The sequence below is a fragment of the Gymnogyps californianus genome, chromosome 1, assembly GCF_018139145.2.
Source record: "Gymnogyps californianus isolate 813 chromosome 1, ASM1813914v2, whole genome shotgun sequence".
Classification (NCBI taxonomy): Eukaryota; Metazoa; Chordata; class Aves; order Accipitriformes; family Cathartidae; genus Gymnogyps; species Gymnogyps californianus.
Genome location: NC_059471.1, coordinates 176,900,734 through 176,925,710, shown reverse-complemented (window position 1 = coordinate 176,925,710; position 24,977 = coordinate 176,900,734). Strand labels below are relative to the sequence as shown.

At 41.5% G+C, this 24,977-nt stretch overlaps 1 protein-coding gene across 1 annotated transcript in view; it reads right to left on the bottom strand.

Annotated features, from left to right (window-relative positions):
• The window catches only part of KCNC2 (potassium voltage-gated channel subfamily C member 2), a 105,828-nt gene extending 81,548 nt beyond the window's left edge, over positions 1-24,280 (bottom strand). Inside the window, exons 1-2 of the mRNA XM_050901696.1 lie at positions 23,941-24,280; positions 22,440-23,181 (exon numbers count right to left, since the gene is read on the bottom strand). Coding sequence (XP_050757653.1) covers positions 22,440-23,072 — 633 coding nt within the window. The 5' untranslated portion in view covers positions 23,073-23,181; positions 23,941-24,280. The remainder of the gene's footprint in view (positions 1-22,439; positions 23,182-23,940) is intronic.
• Positions 24,281-24,977: the final 697 nt, after the last annotated feature.

Genomic DNA, 24,977 nt, shown 5'->3' with positions numbered 1-24,977 from the left:
ATACTGAGCAGCCACACATTGCATGACTGGGTTGGAGTCCCACTGGCAAGACCTGTTGCTTTGAAGTTTAAAGCAAGGGGGTTTTTTTTGTATTTATGACATTTCCAATGACATTTAGTCAAACAATCAATCTCTTTCTAGTGCCACTACAAGACAGTTTCCTCTGAAATGAGTGAAGCCATTAACTGCAGTTGAGCAAATGGAGTTGGCTTCTAGCTTCTGGAAAAACAAAATAGCAATGGGCAGCTGTCCTTCAGAAGCCGTTTCTCCGTACTGCTTTGTTTATTCTGGCAATATTTGGAGGGCAGTTCTTGGCCTTTGCAGAAAGTCGGTATTTGTTCTCTAGCCTCTTTGCCACTGCTGAACACTACATTACAGTAAACTGTCCATTCAGACCAGTGCATACATTAGTCATCCCGAACAAAAAGTCAGCTTGGATGGATACAAATCACAGCAATGCCCACAGCAGTGTCGAGAAGGTAGCTTAGCAATGCAATGAGGAAGCCAAGGTGGTCTTTACAGCATCACCATGTTATGCTTAGTTTAATCTCTGAATCTGTTTCTTTTAAACACACCCTATAAAAATAACATCCTTCTCAATAACTTTCAAAGTTACAAGAATATTTTCACTTCCCACAGAGGTAGAATAGATATAATCCAAAGAAAGGGAAACCCTCTTAGCACAAAAGAAAACACAGTGGTCCTGAATGAAAGTAATTCACAGTCCACACTGGGATCCTTGCTTTTCATTACACCAGATTGTAATGAATTCAGTATCTATAGATCAGGCAAAGTTTTCAAGGAAATATAAGGACGTAACAAACTAATAGCTACCTACCAGCATGTCTATACCATGTGATGGAGTTTGGTGAAAAAACTGTAGAGGCAGCAACAGCCCTCATTGACTAGGTGAACAGCATCACCCAGCGCTACAATCTTGCATCTTAAATATACACATAAGGATGATGTTACTGCTAAATGCTGAATTTTCGTATTCCCTAATTCAAGGTGCTAACTGTACAATTTTAATAGATGCTTTTACTGTAATTTCTGCATTTAAAGGCTATATATCATGTATGAAAGTATTTCCCATACAAGAAAGCATGGGTCTACTATCTACAGTGTCAAAAAGATCTTGAGAAGGTTTGGGGTTTCTGTTCCCCAGGCAGACACAGTCTGAGTAAATTACATAAAAGCTGCAACGGTATAACCTCCTACCCCACCCAACACAGAGGGCTGCATTCATTTCCTCAAAAAGAATAGGGGTGTATAGCAGCGGAAAGGAGACGTTTAATGAAGAGGAGGACAACAGGCAAAATTCAGTCCCAATAGTTTCTTCTCCTATAAAAAATTAAAACAGCAGAACTAGAATTTACAGTTACGGAATTCGCTCAGCTTCGTAAAGTAAAAAGAAACTAAACAGAGCTACCATGATGCTGCATAGTGCTTTCCACTTGAATATCACTTCAGCACTGCTGAGCAGGTGTGTGCCTACTGCAGCCTAGTCGGAGGCTTCCTGCTGAGCCCCTGCTTTACTCTCCCTTTGAACAGGGACTATTTACATACCTTTTAAAATGAAAACATGCTGGCCTCCATTTTGATTGTGATTGCCATCTATTGTTTCACGTAGAAAAACAGCTTTTAAGGTTGCTGATGCTCTGCTGTGTCTCTTACTCTATCATCAAAAAAGGCCTGAAAGATAAAAACAAGGCTGCACCTGCATGGACCTCCACAGGTCCATCCAGGCAGCTGTCCACGCCAGCTCCTTCAGTACCGCTTTCACTGCCTCACATGGCAGAAGACAAACAGACCTCACCCTTTGATCCTTCTGCATGTGACCCACCGCAAAAACACAAGCCTGCTATTTACTACAAGAATTTCTCTGCTGATTCCGAACACATCTCAGCCTCACGTCAGTCTTCCCGTGCGGCACAGCCGTCCCAGCCTCTGCTCCCTGGCTTGGAAGGTCACAAGCTGGGGTGTGCTGCAGGGAACAGAAATCACTAATGTTGAAGTAACAGTTTTAGAGGTCTGCCTCAACAGGGTTCATGCAGCCACAGCATGTCCCAAGCGCACGCAATAGCTCTGTGGTGTGTTTGAGGGGCATGGCAAACAAGGAGGGAATTCAGCACAAATTTAAAGAATGAAAAAAAGGTCACTTGGTGGTTATGTGATGTTACAAATTGCAATAAAGTACGCTGGCAGCTGTCACAGTTCTTCCCCATTAACATTAATAAGACGCGCTAGAATGGAATTAAGATGATTTTACTGACTTCTTAAAAAAAAAAAAACAAAAAACATTCAAGCTCTCTAAAACTATGCTTGACTTTGATGAGGTCACAAACTTGACAGCAAATTGCATTGGGAACTCATTACTCTCTCTGTTGCAGTAACAACTAGGGAAGCCCCTAACTGATACCAGGGCTCCGGCCACGCAAGCCAAAACATGCACAAGTCAAATACATGTGTACATATGGAAACAACAGTCTGTCGTTATATGGGATTTACAGCTGAAAGAGACCAAGGCAAGGAGTAGGAGCAGAAAAGTACTAAGCACAGGCAGCAAGTGGCTCGGAAGCAAGTATCTGAGCAGCTGAGTCTCGGTTCAGTCTGATTTCACTCAAATACTTTAATTTCAAGAAAAGCATTGCACACTGAAAGCAAGTGTATTTCAGACATACGAAGCATTCAGGAGCAAAACTGATAGCTCTAGGCGTACAACAGTGGTTTCCTAGAATATCTCATGAGAATCTGAACACCTTAATACCACAAGTGGCCTATACAGAAATCACACAGAAATTGCACCAATTTAGCTAAACTCGTTTGCAAATTGACTTATTTACATCAGAGCTAGCCTCTGGTGCATTCTGTTAAGTGTGGGAAAATTGGTTTGGAAGCCAAACTAAGCTAAATGAGTACTGGGCACTCTTAACCTGATTGCACCATGGTCATACAAGCTTGCTACACTGATTTAGGAAAATCAGCTTTAGCAAACAATTTAGTTAAATCAGTGCCAATTCTGTATTTAGGCCACAAATATGATTCACTCTTTTTCCACTTTTCAGATTAGTTATTTCTCAGTAGTACAGCTTATGTGAAAACAAATGTATCACAATGAAATAGAGAGCACAAATGTCTATTTCAGTCACGCATATAGCAGAATTATATTTAAAACACTCAAAAGGGGATTTACTCTGTCCAAATGTATGCATCTCTCAGCTATATCTCTAACTATTAAGAAGATGGGGAACTTAGATTCCTAATTTTAGGTGCTCTGAATTGTACCTCCTGGCTGCCTAGCTGAAAAATTATATACCACAACATTTGAGAACTTTTCAAGCAGAAATTGTGTAGAGGATTCTGTAATAGGTATCTAATGGATCTGCAAATAGGATAAAAAAGTAAAGGCAGTTCTCCCTGCAATTTTAAGTTTGTAAGTCTAACCATGTTTGAAAAGAGAAGAACATTGTTCATTATATTTAACAGTGCTGAGCTGTGAGTCTATAGAGGGTTGGTTTGGTTTTTTGGTTTTGGTTTTTTTTTTGTTTTTTTTTTTTTTTACATTACCCACTAAAAGGGGGGGGGGGGGGGGAAGGTATGGACTCTGCCCACATATTGTGTTTTGCAGGATCAGGTATCTAAGCTCATGAGATGTACCACTAGCTCTACAGATGTAAAGACCCACACTTACGGAATGGAGCCTTGCTGATGAATCTTTCTACAGAGGAGCAATGGGTTACTTATCACTTGAGGACTTTCTAAATTTAAGAAAAAATAAATAGGGAAAAAATAAAGAGGAAAGACAAGTGAATTAGAAAAATAGGAAACAGCCAAAAGAAAATCAGTTTGCTCCAAAAATTAACAAACTTATAAAATAAGAATGATGATCATTCATCCACTTGAATAAAAAAGTTAAGAAAAATCTAAATTTAGTGCAGAACTTGAACTGTCTCTGACTGTGCATATCTAGCCACAGTTTTCCTTTCTACACAATTATCAATAAGACATTCCAAAGCAAACCTCTGACGAAAGGTGTCATAAAATCATCATTCACACATACTGATTTTCATGTTTGGTTGTTCCATTTCTTCCTGTTTGTTCCAAAATAATTCCAATTTTCATAAAATGGTCTGATTATGAACACAGACAAAGCAGTTTATCAAGACTGCCTGACACTTTAATTTCCATCATTTATAATTCAGGAAAAGGGATACTGCAAATCTCCAAGCTTCATTTTCAATTTTTACTGTTCTTCCTCTGCCTTTCTGAGTCTTCGTCTTAATTGAATGGATACAAAATAAGTCTCCTGGACCCAGTAATAAAAATGTATCCTAGAGGTCAAGCAACACAGCATTTTATGTCATTTCAAGTCACTTGTTCTTCTGCTCATTTTTGTGTCTCATTCTTAATATCAAACTAACATTAGCTAATAGCATTAACAGTGCTATCTTTAAAGACAGAAAATTGATGACACAGTCAAGGACAATGATTCCACTTTTTTATGGTATTAATCCATAGCAGAAACAGTTCACTGTGAAATTCCCCTTGAAAATAATGTAAGACTCCTACAGCCAGGCAAAGGATTTCCAGTTCTAGATTACTTTAAAGCGTGACTTCTTTAACCAGTATCAGAATTACAGAGGGGCACGTTAAGTGAATGATGAAGCAGACCACCTATTCTTCATTGCTGTGAGCATAAAAATACTTTATGAATCATAAACACTAAATATCACAAAAACATATTGATTGCCATAATATAAATCTACCACCAAAAAAAAAAATCTAATAAAAAGGACTCTACTACAAAGCTTTGGGTAGCTTTTAAGACACTAAAAATCAGGAATTAGCTCAAGTCTAGGACTCCAGAGGTCACTACATTCCTGTATTCTAGACAGTGGCTGAGAGAAAAAATTAGTCCTTTCCATTCTACAGAGAAAAATTTTTAAAAAAGAGGGGTTTGTTGAACAGTTTCTTCTAGGCTTTACTTTTTGACCAAAGAAAAGCATGAGATAAGATCAAAGGAGGAATAAGAGCTTAGGAAACATGTTTATTAAGCTTCTAATTCATTCATATTTTCCTTTATTAAAGGAGGAGGAATCCCTGCACCGGGAAATGCAGAAAAAATTGACATTGTCTTTTAAAAATTCTGCCCCATCTTTTATCGTTGTCTTCACCTTTTCTCCGCAGAGCAAGACATTAGCCATTCTTGACACTATATTCTACAGTTCTCTCCCAAAAGAACAGAAACGACTACTAGCTGATATCACATAAATGTAACTTTTGCAGAAGAGTACCCCACAACGGACTACAGCTCACCTATTTTTCTTAGCCTCCAGTAACTTTAAAATGTTCTCTGTGTTTAAAAAAAGTAGAAGAATAATCTGGTATTTTAGATTCCTCAAAGCCTTATTAGGCTACTTTCTTACTGTTGCAGTACCAGTGTTCTTCCAACAACAGCCCTAAAGAAGGTTTTGAGATGGAGAAAAAGCCTTGATTTGAGTATGTCAGTTCAGAATGTATAGTATAGCCTCTCTTAGGATAATTTTATTCAAGGCTATTTTGTAAAAAACTAATGAGCTAGAAATAAAGAAAAAAAAAATTCTCTGTGCTACTTTGTGGTTTTCCTGAATTTCAAATATTAAATATTTACCTTAGTAGCCTCTTCTCTTTAACATGACCCATTTTTCAATTTCTTATGAACTGAAAAAAAACCAGTGTTTAGCTTTCCTGAAAATCACTGTATTATAATATTCATAATATTGGTACATATGGGTACATACTTAACTCTAAGTGTTGTGTCTAACACAGTTACACCTCAATGCCCTATATGTCACATATTTCCAGGCATTTAACTTCAAAATCTCCTACCTAAAAAGCTAAAAATACTGCTGAACAAGCACCACTTCTGATAGAGAGGTTACGCACAAGCACAGTGCCAAGATTGTGTGCTACTGACTCTCTAGAAAAATAAAAAGCAAATGCATCTACAGGATCACATCTGAAGCTTACAGAGGTGCACTGAGGTTTTGCCATTCAGATACAGCCTCAGAGACATTCATGGTAAACTGAAAGATTTTATATATTGCTTTTCAAAATTAAAGAACTAAGTGTATAATTATGCCTAAGAAGACTGTGTAGCTCTGTACAAATGGGCATTGAAGCTTCTCCCTGTCCTTCTCCTTTCCCTTCCCCCCACCAATACTTTAATCAGCTGAAGAATTCCCAAGGACGGCAATAAATGCAAATACTTTCACCCTACAAAACTGTTAACATGTATTTTTTCTTCCCTAGGCAGCAGAATAAAACAAATCTAGAAGCAACTATAACCAACACAACCTACATTTCAGGGCAACACCAGTCCCTAATTTCCTGAGCCTTACTTACTTTGTGGTCTTCAAACAAAAAAAACCCTCCCCAACAGGCCTTTTCTTTTCTCTCCTTTGGCCTTTCTTTTTATTTAATTGCCATTTCAACTGTATCCTTTTTTCTTTAGCATCTCCTGATTAGCTTTTTCCTTTAAGATCCTCTCTCCTCAAGGTCTTAATGTATTTTTTTCAGACTGGTTTCCTATTTATAGGAGCACTCAAATCCTCTAGCACACTTAGCTTATCAATTTGACAATGCTTAGTTTGTCCAAGATTCCCTGCATATTGTAGGAAATCCTTCCCTGATTCAGGGATTGCCAGACTAATGCGGGAAGCACAGTGTCCTTCTTTTAAACACAAATACCCTTGATTCGAAAGAACAGTACTATGAACTCCAATCTTTACAAAACGCAAGGTGAGTATTTAGCTTGATAAGTCTTGAAAATATTTTAAGATATTAGGGTTTTCACTCTAATAAATATCACAGCAGTGAAGGAGGACCTTCTTAACATCTAGTGCCAAATTCAGTTTAAAAAGCACTGCAGCTCGTTATCATGGCTACCAGGTCATGGCTTTTTCAGGGCCAAACTAGTCACCCATTCCAACAATTTGCAATTACTACTAGGAATACACAGAACTATTTTTTCATGTTAAACTCCTGTATCGGAAGGTGTGTTTTTTAAAGTTACATGGTGAACGTGAAACATGATCTGTCCTATACTCCTGGTTCAGAACCAGCTTTGCCAAATTCAGAACCTTGCACAACATCAGCATGGTGCATGTGCAGAACAGAAAGCATACGTGGCAGACTTATAAAGCTATAATTCTATAAATCTGCTCTTGCTAAATACTTTACAGTTGGTTTATTGCTTGGGAATGTGCATTCAATTCTAAATAAAATCTTGCATATTGTTTCAAGATCAGACATTACTCTCCATAAGGAATCATGCTGAAATCCAGCCCTGCCTTATGCAGCTATTAACAACGCACTAGAGAAGAATTTTTCAAACCTCAAAAGCCTCAGAAGAAATCCCAAAAAGGCAGCTTTCTCCTGTCAAGGCTATAGGCAACGCTTATTTCAGGTAGAAAAAGAAACCGAGCTCACTTGTTTATCCTGCACCTTGTTCCAAACCAATTAACTGAATGAAGAAATTGCCTGCCTGTCCACGATCACAGCAGACTTAACACTTGTCAACTGCCGTCTTTTGGAATTAATTCAGCCAACATCGTCACGTGCTTCAAGCACATCCTCAAATCTTGGCCAGACATAGCTAGATGTTTTTTTCCCAGCACAGAAACACAGCAGTTAAACTATTAATGAACTTCCTGTAATAATTCAGTATAGCTTCCCTGATATGTAGAAGTAATGTAATGCTGACCTGGGAAAGGGTGTTTGTGGGGGAAGAGGGGGGGGGAAAATCAAACTAACATCGTTGGTGCCCCCAGGCGTCTGCGAAGGCAGATCTTCAAAACACTTCAACGATTTTGATGGCAATGCTCTTGCTCTCCATGGCTTCCACCTTACAGAACAATTCAGGTTTCTGATCAAGTTAGCAAAACGTTTGGCTTTGTTTCACAATAAACTCTTGAACAACATCTTACTCATGAAAATGCATTCATCTATATGGGAAGAATTCACTCATCTCTATAGGGAGAACTCACAGCTAGAGTTCTTGTACATGAGAAGCAGGACACAAAGATGGGTGCTATTTCAGAATTAAGGAACAGGTATTACCTATTCCTTTGGAAAAATCTCTTACCAAAATTTACAGTAACTCAATTACAACACTGCCGTGTGCTTAGCCAATACTGATCGTCTATACAGTTGAGCACAGCTAATTGAAAAAGCAGCAAAGAATAGCAACTACCTTTCACTAACCAATGCAAATGCTCCTGAAATACAAAATTAAGTGCTACTGTAAGTATTGCTCACACTGGGCATTCCTTTGGGATCTTGCCCTTTTCTTCTTCTTTTTTTAAGAGTCTGATAAAATGTATCCCCTAGAAGTACAGCCTGCAAGCTCAGTCATTCCCCCATACCTGGTGGCTAAGGCTCACCATCCATCTACACTTCAAAAGCAGCTACAGAACACAACAAGGAATCAACAGGAGATCACTGAAAATATTTAACAATCTTTCTAATATACTGCAGATCGAATTGGTAGCAGAGCCAACTGTAAAGATTGATCAATATTTCTCATTTTAAGACTCTCTATTCTGTTGTGCCAGAATTTAACTGCACAGGCCAAATGCCAAATGTCTTTGCAAACATTCAGCAACCTGTGAGAAAGACAGAGAATTACATTGTTTGCAGGTGTATTAAATTCTGGAAACCTTTTATTTCAGAAATGCTAACAGTAAGTTTTGGAGGAAAACTTTGACAAACTGTATGTGTGCCAAACCCCACCTTAATTCAATCTCCTTGTGTTCACGTCCTACAAAGCAATTTTTACTGAAGGGACTGAAGAGTCTTCTCCCACGTAGACCTTGCCTCAGTCAGCTCACAAAATGGACAATGTTTTCTTACTGAATTCAAAGTTTTCTTTTTTCCATATTGTTCAGGTGTGGGATATATGCCTCCTTCTCTGAATACACTCTTCCAACTCTGCTCTGCAAACAGAATTATCAATATATTATGAAGATTTCCTCTCATACTCATTACTGCAAATGGCTACACAGTCCCAGTTTACTCCCACCATAGATCCACTGAATCAAAAAAAAAAAAAAAAAAAAAAAAAGGACCATGAGATGATTATGTATGCTTAAATTTTCGGGCACAGAAACCAGCAAACAATCCCCAACCTCCTTTAAAAAGTACCTAAGCTTTCCTTAGCACTATATTTGGCAGTCACCAACTAAAATACAATTACCTTTTTTTTTTTTTACTGCATTATTTGAGCACTGCATAATTTTTTTTAAGTTATTTTTTTATTTTCTAAAGAGAACATTTGTTCCCAGTTTGCAGATAGGGTGAACCACAGTGGTGTGGTGAACCACAGAAGATGTTACAGCCTAGCAAAGACATAAACCTGGATCTCCAGAATTCCCTGCTAGCACTTTAGTCCCTGAGCCCTCTTCACTCTCCGTGTCCCTCCTACCCTGACCAAATGAGTTCATCGCAACACAATCCCTACAGCATTCACTGTGACTACTATGACTTTTTGCATCTTCTGCTTAAATGTTGGTTTTGTGGGTTTGTGCTTCTTTTTATTCAGTATTCCTCACAAGAAGCAGAGATGTATGAACTTGACTTGAATTGATCCTCTCTTCCTTCAAAAAAAAAAAAAAAGTAAATGAAAAAATACAGATAAATGAATAATAAAACAGGTTGCAACACTTCAAAGATGAAAAATCATGGTATGTGTTATCAACACAACCTGATGAAAATGATTGCCAAATCTGATTGTATTTAATATATCCCCTTATCAACAGCTGAAGAAGGGAAAGCTGCATCCCTGGGAGACATAATTTTCTTAAAACGGCTTATAAAATAAAGAATGTACAGGTTTTTACAATATAAAAATCAGTAGGGTTCTAGCACAATTCTAGATAATTTACCAGACGAACTTGACCTTTTTATAGGTTTTTAAGCCATTCTGTGTAACTGTATAAAAGCAATATAATTATATAATTACTTGTATTAAAAGTATATAAAAATAAAAAAGCAATATAATTACTTCTATTAGGATGTTTGAAATAAAGTTGTAGAAAGAATAGTCTCCTTGATTATGTTTTATAGGTGCTTTCCATAAAATGGATACCATAAAATATTGGTTTGCTTTGGAATAATTAAGTATTTTTTACATTACATAATGCGTGTCATAATGCAGTAGTGACTGCACAAAACACTGTAAAACAATTTCCATCTGGATTTAGTATTCGTTGCACAAAAGGCAGAGCTCTCAAGTGTGGAAGGGTTTCCTTACATCAGTCCAACCCCCTCCCAGTCACAACAGTCCTTCAGCCTCTGCTTGCTCTTTTAACCTGTTCCTGAGCTCCAATTCAGCACAGTTATGCTTCCTGATGTACCAAGTGTAAATGTAAGTGCTTTCTTGAGAAAAGATGTCCTAAGTTGTCAGGACTTCCAAGTGAAAAGCAACTTTACCTTGTTTTGGTTTGTTTGGTTGTTGTTTTTTTTTAAAAAAGAAAAGACTTACCGATTCCTCACTCTGAACCAGCTGGCCATTTATAACAAAGTTAGACCAAAGGATAGAGATTTTGAAAACAATTAAATCTCTACAGGACTGTGAAAATAAGGGGCCCATTTAGACAGAGAGATCCAAAACCTTCAGTGAGAAAAAGCTGTACAGTGAGTTCAGAACCTTCTGACAGCAACAAATCTGCACTCAAAGGAGACTATAATATGTCAAGTGCAGGAAAAAGTTTAATTGGCCCTGAGAGTCACCCATAAGATATACATTCACAGAAAGCAAGATTTCTTTAGTTACATAACTGCTTCAGGTTTTTCCCATTTTTAGTGAGATAAAATTTATAAAGAATGGACCACTACTTCTATCATCAAACATGATTAACAAAATACTGTAAGCCAATATAGTAATATATATGTATATCCAGTAAGATAGATCTATCATAGCCTAATAAAGCAAGACATTCAGACAGTCCACAAAACTCTACTTGAGCTTATAGCTGGGAGCTGAATTAAACAAGTAAAAGCAAGAACACTGAATTAAGTCATGAGATCTGAAACGCAGCGCTCTTCATTAAAATCTTCAAGGACAAACAGGAAAAAAAAAAAGAAAAAATCTTCTTTACTATGATAATTACAGGTTAGGAACACCAATATATGCATTTGTTTAGAAATGTGTATGTGTGTCTGTGCACATACATACATATATATACACACATACAAAAATATTTTCATCCATATTTATATATATGGATAAAAACTCCACCTGAAGTTTGAAAGCACTAGGACCACAAATGTTCTCCTCCCATGTCTCAGACTCACATTTCACCCCTGTTTCTGTAGTGCACACAGTTGTCACACTGTACTTGTCTGAACAGTAGAATTGCAATGAAAAATTTACGTCACACGTTTTCCTTTAGCCTCCACTACTGCCAAGACTTTCCCACCCAGAGACAAGGCTTGGGTTTCTGGAGGCAGCATTTTACTCACAGTATGATTAGGAAACTGTAACAATTACCTTGACATTTTAAAATTGCATTGCCAGTAAACAAACAAAGTAAGATTTGCAAAGTTTGTTCATTGTAATTACTAATACACACCTCCTGATCTATATTTTCAAGGAGTACACAAACAGTAGCAGCACAAGACAGGAGTTTAATAATTTTCCTCACGCTATTTTAGAAAGTTAGCTATTGATATTTGAACAAAAGCAGGCATTATTTCAAAAAGGATTGCCTTCATCTCATGAATCTGTCAGGACTGCAGTGCAAGGTAGGTTGCTCTAATGAAATACAAACCCAACGTGAACTACATCTGCACTTCTCTAGAGACTAATGGGTACATTTCTGCTACCGAATTTAAATGTCTTTAAATTGTTGAGAATATAAAATCATCGAAATTTTGCTGGGTTTTCATTTCAGTAAGTGATGCATGCCATCACACTTTCAAAGAAAAGCTGCTAACACAGCTACTAAAGGTAGTATTAACAGTGGAGAGGTATCTCTAGCTATCATTGTACTTCAAACCATAGAAGAATGGTTAATTTTATTACAAAAGCATTGGAAAACGCATTGATTCAGAAGTAATAGCCAGTCATTGGCTCAGTGACAGTGCAAGATACTGAATGCAATGCGGTGGGGCTGAAGAGTGAGGAAACAGATAACTAAGAAGCAACTCGGAGAGCCTCCGGAGATAGTTTTCAGAGACACTTGCAGCTGTCACAGCTCCTGGATTGAGGCGGAGACCAGCTGCAAGACTGTACCTACCTACAGTAGCTGTTTCCAAAATGTGATAAACCTAGTCATTAGGGAAGTCATTTTGAAAAGATCAAAGCTCCCTTCTCACTTTAAGATTAGGGAAGTGGCAACTGCAACAAGAAGTATAAGTAGATAAACCTGCAGTTTAAAGAAAACCAACATCTTCCATCCTTAAAGTAATGAACATCACTCAAAACAACCACACAGGCAACACAAAATGCCTTTGCCAATTTTAAGGTTTGGCTGGCTATATTGTGATAAACCAAAGTAATGAAAATACATTCTTTGCTTCAGTCCATAATAGCTCATTTTTCACCAAGATGTAATTTTCCCTTTTATCAAATATTTTCTCCTTTTTAATTCCCCCAGCTCATTTGTTCTGCTATCGAGGCACCAACTTAAAACATGCAATGACTAACCAAGGAGACTCTGTAGCTGCAATGCATCAAACCAATTTTGTTGACCATTCACGGGTCACTGCAACATCAGTTTCACATGCCTGTTTTGGAGACAAATGACAAACACGACCATTTCTTTCTCCAAGCTGCACGGGTACCACCTAGGCAAGCAGGAAAATAACTCCGGCCTGCTGTCAAAAGTCTCAATCCTCGAATTCGAAACTATATTCAAATAGCCTCGAATATAGCCAGTAATAAAATTTACTGGCCAAAGGATGACGATGCCTAAGGTGTTTAAATCAATTTGTTTAACATGAAGTATTACCAGATAATGAACAGATAGTGAGTTATACAGCACAGCTGATGTTCAATACCTGCACCGAAATCCTGCCCCACTTGATTTCTACCCAAAAAAAAGGTGTTGATGTCATTCATTATATGCCATTTACTATATACACTTTATTTTTTAAACCATGAAAATATGAAACATCATCATTATTAAGTAAAAGGACTTCATTTTCCATTGTAAGGGAAAAGAAGGTTGGAAGACCAGGACTTACTTATTTAGAATAGAATAGACTATTTCAGTTGCAAGGGACCTACAACGGTCTTCTAGTCCAACTGCCTGACCACCTCAGGGCTGACCAACAGTTAAAGCATGTTATTTAAGGGCATTGTCCAAATGCCTCTTAAACACTGACAGGCTTAGGGCATCGGCCACCTCTCTAGGAAGCCTGTTCCAGTGTTTGACCACCCTCTTGGTAAAGAAATGCTTCCTAATGTCCAGTCTGAACCTCCCCTGATGCAGCTTTGAACCATTCCCACATGTCCTGTCACTGGATCCCAGAAAGATCAGCACCTCCCTATCCACTTCCCCTCCTCAGGAAGCTGGACAGAGCCAAAACTCAGTTCCCACCGAGTTTTTTTTATAATTTGTTTAAATAATTTCCCAGACTAATGCAAGAATGTTCAAGACGAAATCCAGATGGGCTTGCACATCAATTATATCCTAAAATTCAACTGGAAAACTGAAGGTAGATATCAGACCTAGAACTGAAAATGCAAAAGAACTCCTTTCGCAAATGTGATCAGAAACCAGGAAGACAAATAAGGTTCTTCTCCAAACCATATCTGGATTAAACTTAGAATACTACAAAATTCCTGTCAGAAAAAAAACCTGCATAACACTTGGGATGATATAAAAAAAGATCTAAGTTAACTTTTTCAGCTGCTAACAATCATTATCCTGTGAAAATTACGATAGTCCTGAAACCAATTATTAAAAATAATTGCCATTCATATGGGTAAAGGATTACCAAGTGCCAATGAAGAAGATAAAATAGACAGCTCGCTTGAAAAGTACAGAGAATTTTTGAATACTTATGTAAAAATAAGGACCAATGAGGACATCTCCTTCGGTATTGCCTAAGAACAGAAGACAGTTTATAACCACATGTTTATATACTTTAAAAACATCCTTTACATTGTCCTGTAATAATTTTTAGCACTACTTTAAAAAAAAAAATATTAAAATTCTGTTATTGTACAGGCTTGATATAAAATACTAATTACTACATACTTGATTACCCTCAATCTTATAGCAGACAGCATATAAAAGCCTAATATATTTTGTGAACGTTTATGATCTGAGAAATTAAGTAGGCCAACAGAAATACGATTAGAAGACATTATTCTTCCCTCTACTTAAGAGCACCTGCCAGCAGGATGCCACTGGGGATGGTTAAGCACTCGCAGTGCTGCGGCAGGCACCAATGCAGTCCCCTTGCAAAATCGTCAGGAACTCAGCCTGCGCTCCTCATTATTGCAACAACGCGTACGCAGCATTGCACAGCACTGTTCTGCAGCCCTCTTTTTCACTCTACTGAGCTTCATCTTCTCCAATGCAATTCCCTGAAAAAGAATTTTCTCAGACTTTAATTGAGTTTCAGCATTTGATTTCCATTGCTCTAAAATCCCACATACTACCAGACCCCTAGTAGTAGAGTAGCCTCATGCTTTTATCAAAGCAAGCATTTTAGTGTGGTGGAAGTCAATCCTAAAGAAGAAATATTTCTCTTAGGATAAGGACTAAACAGTTAAAAAGAACATAACTGCTATAAAGTTAGTACTCTACAAATTATCAAAACCAAACCTACAAACTTCAAGGGATACTTCCACATTTTTCAAAGACTAGGCACAGTTAAAAAAAAAAAAAAAGTAATTTTGTATGCTATACACTAATGAAAATGTAAACACTTAAGAAACTATGCTTATTTCAGAAATAAGACTAGATGATATCGTGTGGTATATTTAATGCATATTAATGAACTTTACCACATTATTCAGCAGTGGGGTAAGAGACTGTTCTCTGTTTACAGCATTTTGCAGGAGCATATCTAAGGTTCACCTAGAAACACTAAGAAACTACAAAAGGCTGTCTGTAATAAGAGAAGACTGAATTATTACACCACTGTAATAATTAATCTACTGGTAAAAAGACCAAAACTACAGCAACGTCTCAGAATTTTCAACTTAAAGGCAAAGGGGAAAAAAGCAACACATGGTTATAATATATAATTGGATAATTTGGTTTTTAAGCTTCAAGTCACCACTTCAGTCAAAAATTCTGTAAAGCAAATCACAAATCACAAGAAATTGTATTTCATGTGATTAGATGGCATTCTATTTTTAACACTACTGATTAACGGATGGAAGTGGAGTTTTTCCTTCAAAAGTGCTTTAGTCATCATAAAGTGCCAACAAAGATGTTAATTAAACACATCTGTAGAACTAAAAAAAAAAAGTGTGATTTCATGTTCGTTCTCTACAGCTATTTCTACAGCTCTCTCTGACAAAATTACCATTTAGTTATATCAACATATACATGTGTACGTCAGGATAGGGAAGAAAATGTACCCGGTCATCGCTACAACTTGAATCCCTTTTATCACGTTGATAAATATTGCCAATGCTAAGTTTATATTAGTACGTCTGTACACGTTTCCACAATTATATATTGTGTTCACCACTTTATTTCTGATGTGTGAAATATCCTCATGTTTCAGCCCTCGCACCAGGAGAAGGGCTCTTTGGAAATAACAGCACACGTAAGTAAGAGTGGACGTAGCTCCCCTATTTGCTCCCCACATAAAATTCTTGAATAGCCTTTCTTAGCATTGCTTTAAAAACAAATTTTTATTCTTATGCAATTACTAATTTATACTGGAAAGGGGGTGTGTGCTTGTGAAAGAATGAGTGTGTGTAAAGGAACTGTATCACTATAAGAAATATACTAAGCAGAATGATAACCGATAGTTTGATATTCCAAATATTACCATATCTATATTTTATTTGCCTACTTTACTCACTGTAAAAAAAAAAAAAAAAAAACAAACCTGCAGAAATCCCCACAAGTTTCTACACTGAATCAATAAGCTTATGTAAATCACGTTGCCAGAAGTGAGGTCTAAAGAAGAGTTTAGTAAAGAGAATTAAAAGGGAACATACTATCCCCATCAGGTGCTAAATATAGAGAGTTTCTTTCCAGTTGTGACTGAAGGAAACCATGTTTCCCCAAGGTGAGCCAGGAGTCTGAAGTGCAGGACGGGCACGAGTAGTCTCTGGACAAATGAACAGTGCTGAAACAGCACTTGATAATGAGAAGAACTTGTCTTTTCTGTCTTAAAACTACTGGACAGCACTTCATAAGAGATTATTAAACTATTAAAAATTTATATAGGGATGCCTTTCCTCTTCTCTGATCCTTCTACCCCAGTTGCAAGGTAACTTCATAGGAAGAGAGCAGTTACTTTCTGCCAGTGATCACTGAGGGAGAAAAGGACAAGCAAGTTTTACACAAACTTCCCTTAAAATATCTTAAAAGTTCCCACAGTGAAGGAAATAATCAAAGATTTGCGATTAGGCTGAGTTCTGAACTTCTTTGATTATGACTCAACACAAATTCACCAAAACAAGCAAAAATGCTGACTTCTTTGCAGGGTACCGATTGATACATTTACCTTACCAGACACTTCAAGAATATAGGGACCAGTTTTCTCACGTCACTTTTTTTGTATCCTGACTGCATCATGTGGCAATGGCATGATAACATCATACCTCATCTGACGGCAGCATTGAAACCTATACAATACTCACCAGAAGTTGTGAGCTATTCCTCCCACCACCATCTTAATCAGTTTGAAGATAAGTTCTCATCCCCAAAGTAAACCATTTAAGAATTTTACCACTGTAAACAAACATGACAGAGAGCACATTGCGTATTAACTACATAAAGGAAGGGAACGTGGTCTGCCAGATTTCTCAACCAAAAATACTTCTCGCACCGTTATTTATTTCGGGCTGTGTATGTTAAGCCAATTTCCACTTCCAGTTACACCAAAGCAAATTCAGCCTAAGTCCATTAACCGAATTATTTTAGAGTCGTCGGACGACGAATCTGGCTGTATGCTCGTGCGCATACGTAACAGCATCTAGTTCTGAAACGACAGGACAGATCATCTCTGTGGCATTTATGTCAGAGCCATGACACAATGCTTTTCCCAGATGAATAAGTGACAGCGAGAAGGCTGTTTTCAATGGGAAGAGGAAGCCAAGAGCTGGCTTGTTTCCATGGAAACACTAGCAGCATCAGGCAGAACAGCTGTAGAGGAAAAGGCAGAAGTTCGGGAGGCAGAAATCTTGCTTTTACCTCACCGATATGTCAGTACCATCAGAGACCATCTACATTTAAGGTAGATCAAGCTAGTTTATGTTGAATACGTCATGTATTAAGCTACAATTTCCAATTAAGATTTTTAAAAGCCAGCACGCCAGAAGTAAATTAATAAAAATTACTTACAATGCGATTTAGTCAGCCCATGTATTCATGAAGCTACGGAGTGTATGAATATCTGTAACAGTGATGCATTATGATTTTTGTCGTTAGGAACAAATCTTGCTGTTTCTTTAAAAACAACAGCTCCCATAGGCTAAATGCTTCAAGCAGAATGACTGGTTTTCACCAATTTAATCTAATGGGCTCTTTTCCCACTTAAAAATAAATTCAGCACTTTGATTACCAACGTGACAAAAGGAATATCCTCTGTGCAGTTTGTTTATCAACCTTTACTATTTTCTTTGTATCATTTTCAGATAGAGATGTCTGCATAACTCAAAAATTATTAAATGGTAAAATCTAAAGTATACTTGCTTTCCTTGTTGAATAAAAGACAGAGAGTAAAGATTTCCACTTATAAATTAAAGGGCCTTTCTATTTGTTAAGAAAGCAAATAAACTTTGCTATTCACTATTAATCTACAAACATATATTCTGAGATTAACATATCTTCACCACTCCATTCACGGTATCTCAGACTAATCCAGCAGCGTTGCTTCCACCAAAAAGAAAAACCGTCTTGCATCACGAACAGCCAAAGCCCTGAAAATATAACCCACTCCAGTCATTCACCATAGTACACGACAGGTACCTAGGTACCTGGAGAAAACCAAATAAAGACATAAGTTATCTTTGATAAGAATGCTTTCCAATATGATTTCTGTAGCTTTAGCCTTTTGAGGGGATCTATAAAATCATATTTTCTCCCATCTCACTCATTTCAGCTGATTCTTCTTACAGCCAACCCCACCGAATGTTCAAAGCTGGCGTAGATGTTACGGGACACTGAAAGGAGTCTCTGACAATGCAACTTCACGTAAAGCAGTAGATGGGAACTTCGTATTTCCATCCGACAGTACCGCTCACTGCTCAAGTCCAGCTCCTCGTGTCATGACGAAGCAGTGTAAGATCAGTATTTTTAAGAACATTTGCAAGGCGTAAGTATCTTGATGCCTCGACTGCAAGGTTTTTGTGGTTTTATTTGCATTTCAGCGAATACTTACTTACAGCAGACTTTACAAATACTTACTAATTAGTTTTTATCCTTCCCTTGTAAACCAAGTAATTATGATCTTTCCTATAGATAAAGACCTTACAGCAAAGGGGTTGTGTAACTTGCCTTCAGCTGTGGAAAGCAGCAAGGGTGTTGCAGGCAGCGCCTGCTCAAGTGCCCTGGGCCACACTGACTCCCGCGCTGCTGAGCTACCCAACTTCGCAGGCGCTGTCCCCTTATCCATGAACAGATTTACAGTCTTCTCAGAAAGTGAAGGACGTATAGCTATGAACTTTGTGAATCCCAGGGCCATTTTTGAGTTCCTACACTAAGTACATGAGTAACCCATAATCCTTAGGAAAAATCAATGACAAATACTAATTACTTCTTTAAACAGCATCTTGTTTCAACTATTATTCAAAAGTAAAAGGCCTTAAAAGCTTAATTAATTTGAAATATGGTATCTGAGAGTAATGCTGACATTCTAGGTCCTGCTGAGCAGCTGCAGACACTCTTTTAAACTCAGTGCTCAATTATGCCTCTTGTACGTTTTTACAAACTATTTAGATGTATCTTTGCATGTTACTAAAGCATAATGAGTACTTTGCACTTAGAGGCCATCAAAGGATACCAAAGTCATTTACAGGTATTAACTAGCAAAACTGACAATAGACATTTGATGCAGATAAGAATCAAGTGTCTGTTTCAGAGATACTTAAACCAACGCACAGAAAGATTTAGTTGCCCAACGCTTCTCCTCCTATGACAGTATCTCATGCCAGTAGCTTTCCATATCTACACAATAGCATTCTGTCAAATAGCAGTTTGTGAATGATTGCTCTATCAAGCCTGGAGTGAAAGGAGTAGGGCTGTACTCTTTAATTTAATGTCACAGTCTATGAAATCCAAAATGATAAAATGAAAACACAAATAATATTCAGAGGTAACTCCTGAACTTGAGAAACAAAGGAAAGAGTTGCACGTTTCAAAGCAATTGTATGTACATGGATTACATTCTATATTTACAAAAAACACGTTTAGTAGATGTCGCTATCTGAATATCAAACTGCATACACTAGAAGTTGAATTTTTTTTTTTAGAATTTCAAATAAAGTAAACCTTCTTGTCAACAAACTAGTTCCACTATTTATATAACATCACTGGATGGTCTTGCTAGAATAATCTTGTGCGTGCACTATCCCCCAATAGGTTACCATGGCAACTTATATTTGAATTTCTATAAATTTCTATTTTTAGAGATCACAGTTTAGGATAAAGAAAATCACAAATATTAAGTACCATTTCATTAATAGAAAATATTCCATTTTTATCATCATCATACTTCCCAGAAAAGACATTGCTGAAGTTAAATCAGGCAGTAATGCTAAAAAAATAATTACCACAGTTATTAAGAAAGTTTACCACTAAGCAGCCTCACCATAATCTAAGTGGTGTATGAGTCAGTAGCTAACACGATGAGGCAAAGATTGATGTTCACAGAGTTTTGTCTTGATTTCAGTAAGGCCAGGATTTCACTCAAATGTTTTTAGAGTTAGTCATCATTTCAGCTGACACAAAACAAAAGTGTATTTGCCAGAAGACTCAGAAAATAATGTCTTTCTTTCAGGTGTGGGAAAATGTTGAATTGACAGTAACGTCTCAGTTCCAAACTAAGGTTACCATCACCTTAAATTACTGTGTTCAAGAGTGCTTACTAAGTGCATGCTAGTCCTTAAATACAAATTTACTTAATGCTTTAAAGCTTGCCAGCAATTCTCAAAGTTGTCTCCCTCCCTGAAAGATCAAGGTACAGAGTAGCAGCCTTGAAGAAAATGAAAACACTGATTTAGACACTGTTGCTACGGCTCTGACACTGCCTTACTCTGGCTGCCTGGGGTTGAAATCAGAATATAATGATTAAAACCAGTTTAAGTTATGAAAAGCTAAATACCTTGTCTTCTAAGAGATGAACATTGTCGTGTCGCAATTTCTATTATAGTATTAATCATGGCATTCATTGTGCAAACTCGAAATATCTTTACCCAAGCCACTGACAGTTCAGGATGGTCTAGTACAGATGGAAAATTTGGAAAGCAAGCACCTACAGGTTCTGTCAAAGAGTGGGCCAAAGCGGACTGAAAACCCAAGTGACAGCTATGACTCCAGGGCGCAATTGCAATCAGCATGCCTACCTTCCTATTTCTCCTGGAATCTTCCATTTAACTTTTACTTCGCACTCCTCACTTCTCCAGCAAAGTTGAGTGGAAAGATTCCCTACCGTAAAAGCTGCAGATTCGACGCCGTCAGCAGCTTTCCACGAAAGAGGAGGTGAAAGACAACCTGCAGCGCAATCACCACACGCACCACTGTTTCGTCAGGTAACTGAGAGCCAAATTTTCTTTAGGATTCAGACAGCTAAGATGCGAACAATGTGGCTATGTCATTGATGAGCAAAGATAGACACTTCTGGTAGTTTTTCTTCAGAACTGATCCTTTATTAAAAACGTATTTCAAGTATCAGCTGGAGCCAGCTGTCAAGGGAAAACATATTGGTGGGCAACCTTGAAAAACATAAACAATGCTGGCACTCAGCAAGTGACAGTAATAACTACGAGGACCTTTACTTTCTGTTTAATTTACCTCACTAAGCTCACAGGAGTTGCTAACTTTCACAGAAACTGCATCAGGCCATAGGGTACAATTCAGGCAGTCACTTAACCATATGCTTACGGTCACATCTATGAGATTGCCAGTGAAATCAGTGGAACTGATTAGGAGGTGACACCCACCGTAACTGCACTTTCTGTAGGATGAGGGTTAGCTCTGAATACTTCATGGGAATCCTGGTAAACATGCTGCAAAACGCTTATTACCATTTTATAATCAAACATTTCCAATTCCAGGTTCTTTTTCTTGTATTGCAGGGAGGGTTTGCTGATGGTTGCTTTTCTCGTTAAATTCAAGGCACCACTGTATATTTCTCTCAAAGGAATTACAACCATTTGTTTGCTCCAAAGCCCTGGGTTAGAAAGCAAACCTGCGTCGCCACTGACAACAGCAACTAAAAGATGGAACTAAAATCCAAATCATCAAAGTAGAAAGCAGTCAGCATCAAAATCTAAAATCTCTGTCTAAATAACGGAAACTCAGTACGATCATTTACCGCCTTGTACCCATACCCTCAGTCACAGAGCCAGTGAGGGTCACCCTGAGAAATCAATGGAGGAAGAGCCAGGGTGACCCCCTGTCACACTTACTTTGTTGAACTCAGATCACCTCCCAGCACAGAAGCTGGGAAAGGGCTGAGGTCACGCTCCTGCATCACTGTCACCACCTCACCCCAAACCCGAGACCTCTGACAGCTGGGGGAGGGACGATGGCCTCCCGGTGGGGCCAGCTGCCCCAGCCCCAAACACACCTCCATGCAGGTGCTCAGAAAGGACGAGGGCACCTTGGGGCTGTTCCTGCCCACACTCACTCACACACGCACAAACGGGTCCCCCAGCGAGCAGCACCTCGATACCCCCACCCAGGCCACGGGGGGTGAGCGCGGCTTCCCTCGCAGGCTCCTCGGGGCACAGCTCCCGCCTCGCCCCACGTACACCGCCATGGGGGGATGCTGGCACAGCGGGAACCCCCTCGCTGCCCGACGTTGCCTGCAGACGCGGAGGGGACAAGCACCACCGCCCCACGGGGGCCGACGTCACCCCCACGCAGCAGCCCACCAAAGCATGGCCCCCGCGCCCCCACCCCACGCGGGGCGAGCTCCCCCTCGACGCCCCACGCGCCTGCCTCCCACGCAGGGGGACCCCGGCGTGCGCACCCCTGGCAGCCCCTCGGCCTCCCCGGCCGCCCCGGGCGGGAGCGCCGTCCGGCGGCGCTTACCCTGGCGGCCCGCGAGGAGTAGGGGTCCTCGAAGAGCGCCCAGACGCGGGGCTGCAGCCGCCGCCAGCGCCCGCCCTTGCCCTCGGCCGTCGCCCCCACGTCCTCGATGCCCAGCCTCTTGGCGGCCAGGTCGTCGTCGTCGCCGTCGGGAGGCGGCTCGCCCGTCAGCAGGTCGGGCGCCTCGAAGATGTCGAGGGCCTCCTCGGCGTCGCGGTGCTGGCGGTAGGTCATCCAGCAGCAGGGCTCCACGTCGGTCTCGTCGATGCCCCAGAAGGCCAGCTCCTCCTCGAAGAGCGGCCCGCAGACGTCGGCGGGGCAGTGCAGCTTGCCGGTGCGGTAGTAGTTGAGCACATAGGCGAAGACCCCCGGGTGCCGGTCGAAGAAAAACTCGCTGGCGCCGCCGCTGCCCCGGGGGCTGCAGCCGCTGCCGGGCTCCGGGCAGCCGCCCGCCGGCGGCGGCGGGTTGGGGGGCGGCAGCGGCGGCTCCTCGCCGCCCGGCGACTCGCTCTGGGACTCGCAGGCGAGCAGGGCCAGGCGGGTCCCCGGCAGGGTCTTCAGGGTGCTGCGGTAGGTCTCGTGCCGCGTGCCCCCCACGTTGAGGATCACCCTCTCGTTGTCCTCGAGCTTCCCCATCGCTCCGGGTCGGACATGACTGGGGAGGGCGCGGGAGGCGGCAGCGGGACCGGTCGCTGGGCGGGGGGGCAGCCGGTCGCGGACAGGTCCGCGGGGGACGAGCTTCTGCCTTAAACGCAAACAGAAAGAAGAAATCGAGGAGAAGCCCCCCCCAAGCATCACCGGCGGGGGGGGAGGGGGCGAGGGGGGGGAGTTATTCCCCGCCGTCACCGCCTGCCCCAGCCCCCTCCATCCCGCGATTTCCCGCCGCCCCGCACCTCCGGCAGAGCCCTCCCGGCCCGGCCCGGCCCGGCCCCGGCCGCCGGCTCCGCGCCACCCACCGCCGGGCAGCTCCGCCGCGCTCCTCCCGCGGAGGGCTCTCCCGCCTGTCCGCCCCAGGCAGAGCTCCGGGCTCTCTCCCCTCTTCCCCTGAAAGCGGGCTACCGAAATGGCACTGCTGCTTCTCCCGCGTACGGATCCGCCGCCGTCCCCACCCCCTTCTCCCTCGCGGGGCTGCGTGAACCGAGCTAATGGAATAGAAAGTGTGCGGTTAATTATTTAATGGGCATCTATCTTTTATTATCCTAACAGCTTAACGAGGGGGGGAAAATGAAGGATTAGACGTTTGTCTCTTCCCTCCCCCCCCCCCATCTGGGGAGGGAGGGATTGCTTTTTGGGAAGAAATACCAAGCCCCCCAGTAAGCTCAGGCAGCAGGCACACCCTTGGAAAAGCTGTCTGCGTGGAGCTCGGCTCGCTACTTTCTCGGACAAATCATGAAGACGAGCGTGCATCTCGGGGAAGAGCCGGTGGAACCAGCGCCGCGCTGCCGTGGGTTTCCCCACGCTCCCTCCCGCCAGCCCCTCTTCCTCCCCGCCGCCCCTCCGCTACCTTTGCCGGAGGAGAGAAAGCGGCTGCTTTTCTCAGGCGGGCTCCGGTTGTGCGTGGCGGCGGACGCCGATTCCCAGCCGCTCCCCGTGCCTCCCTGCCAGGCGAGAACTACTTGTTGTGGGGTCTGGGTTTTGTTTTTTGTTTTTTTTTTTTTTTTTTCCGCGTTCAGGTAGCTGTTTTACCTCCCTCCGTGCTCAACTCCGAAAGGCGTAAAAGCGGCTCCCGCCGCCCGCTCGGAGATCCCGCTCCCGTCATTTTACGAGAGAGACGCAGCCTTTTCCACACCGGGACTGCGAGCGAGCATCGCAGGCGGAAAGCAGAGCCATGGGCGGCGGGTCGGGGCACCCCCGGACCGGTGCTGCCGTAATCCCAGCGCCTCTTCGGGCACACGAACCCGACGGTGAAAACGCCCCCCATTTGGGGCTGAAGCTCCTCCCCGGGGCGGGGGCAGGTGAGCCGTCCCTCCGTACCCCACCAGCCCCCCCCCCCCCCCTCGCTCACCAGCCCTGTGGGGCGGAGGGAGGCGACAGCAAAAACAAATACCACATCTCTCCGAAAAAAAAAAGGCAACGCCACCTCCAAATGTAAATTTGCTTCACTTAAGGAAAACACGCGGGAAGGGACCGGGGCTGAGAATAGCTATTTTTTTCGGAGGAATGCGGGAAAAGCGGCGCCTAGCTACAGGTGACTGCGGAGAGGAGCTGCTCAGCCCCCCCCCCCCCCCCCCCCCCAGGAGAGGGTCCTTCGCCTGGCAGGTCGGTGCCTGCAGCACCTGGGTCACACGGCGCCCACAGCCTCGGCGTGCGGGCCGGGGGATGCGCACGGTGCCGGCTGACTGCGGCGGGCAGGAGCGCCCCGGCTCCCGGGGAGCCCCCGGAGCCAGCTCCAGCGCAGGCCAGCAGCTGGGGGAGCCCCGGCCTCCGGGGGTCGGGGAGGGAGGGCTCAAGGAGAGGGGATCCAACTTTTATGTCAGCTGCAAAAAAACAGATGCAGTGCAGTGGGTACACTTCGTGCTCGGTAGACGTCATACGTTGGAG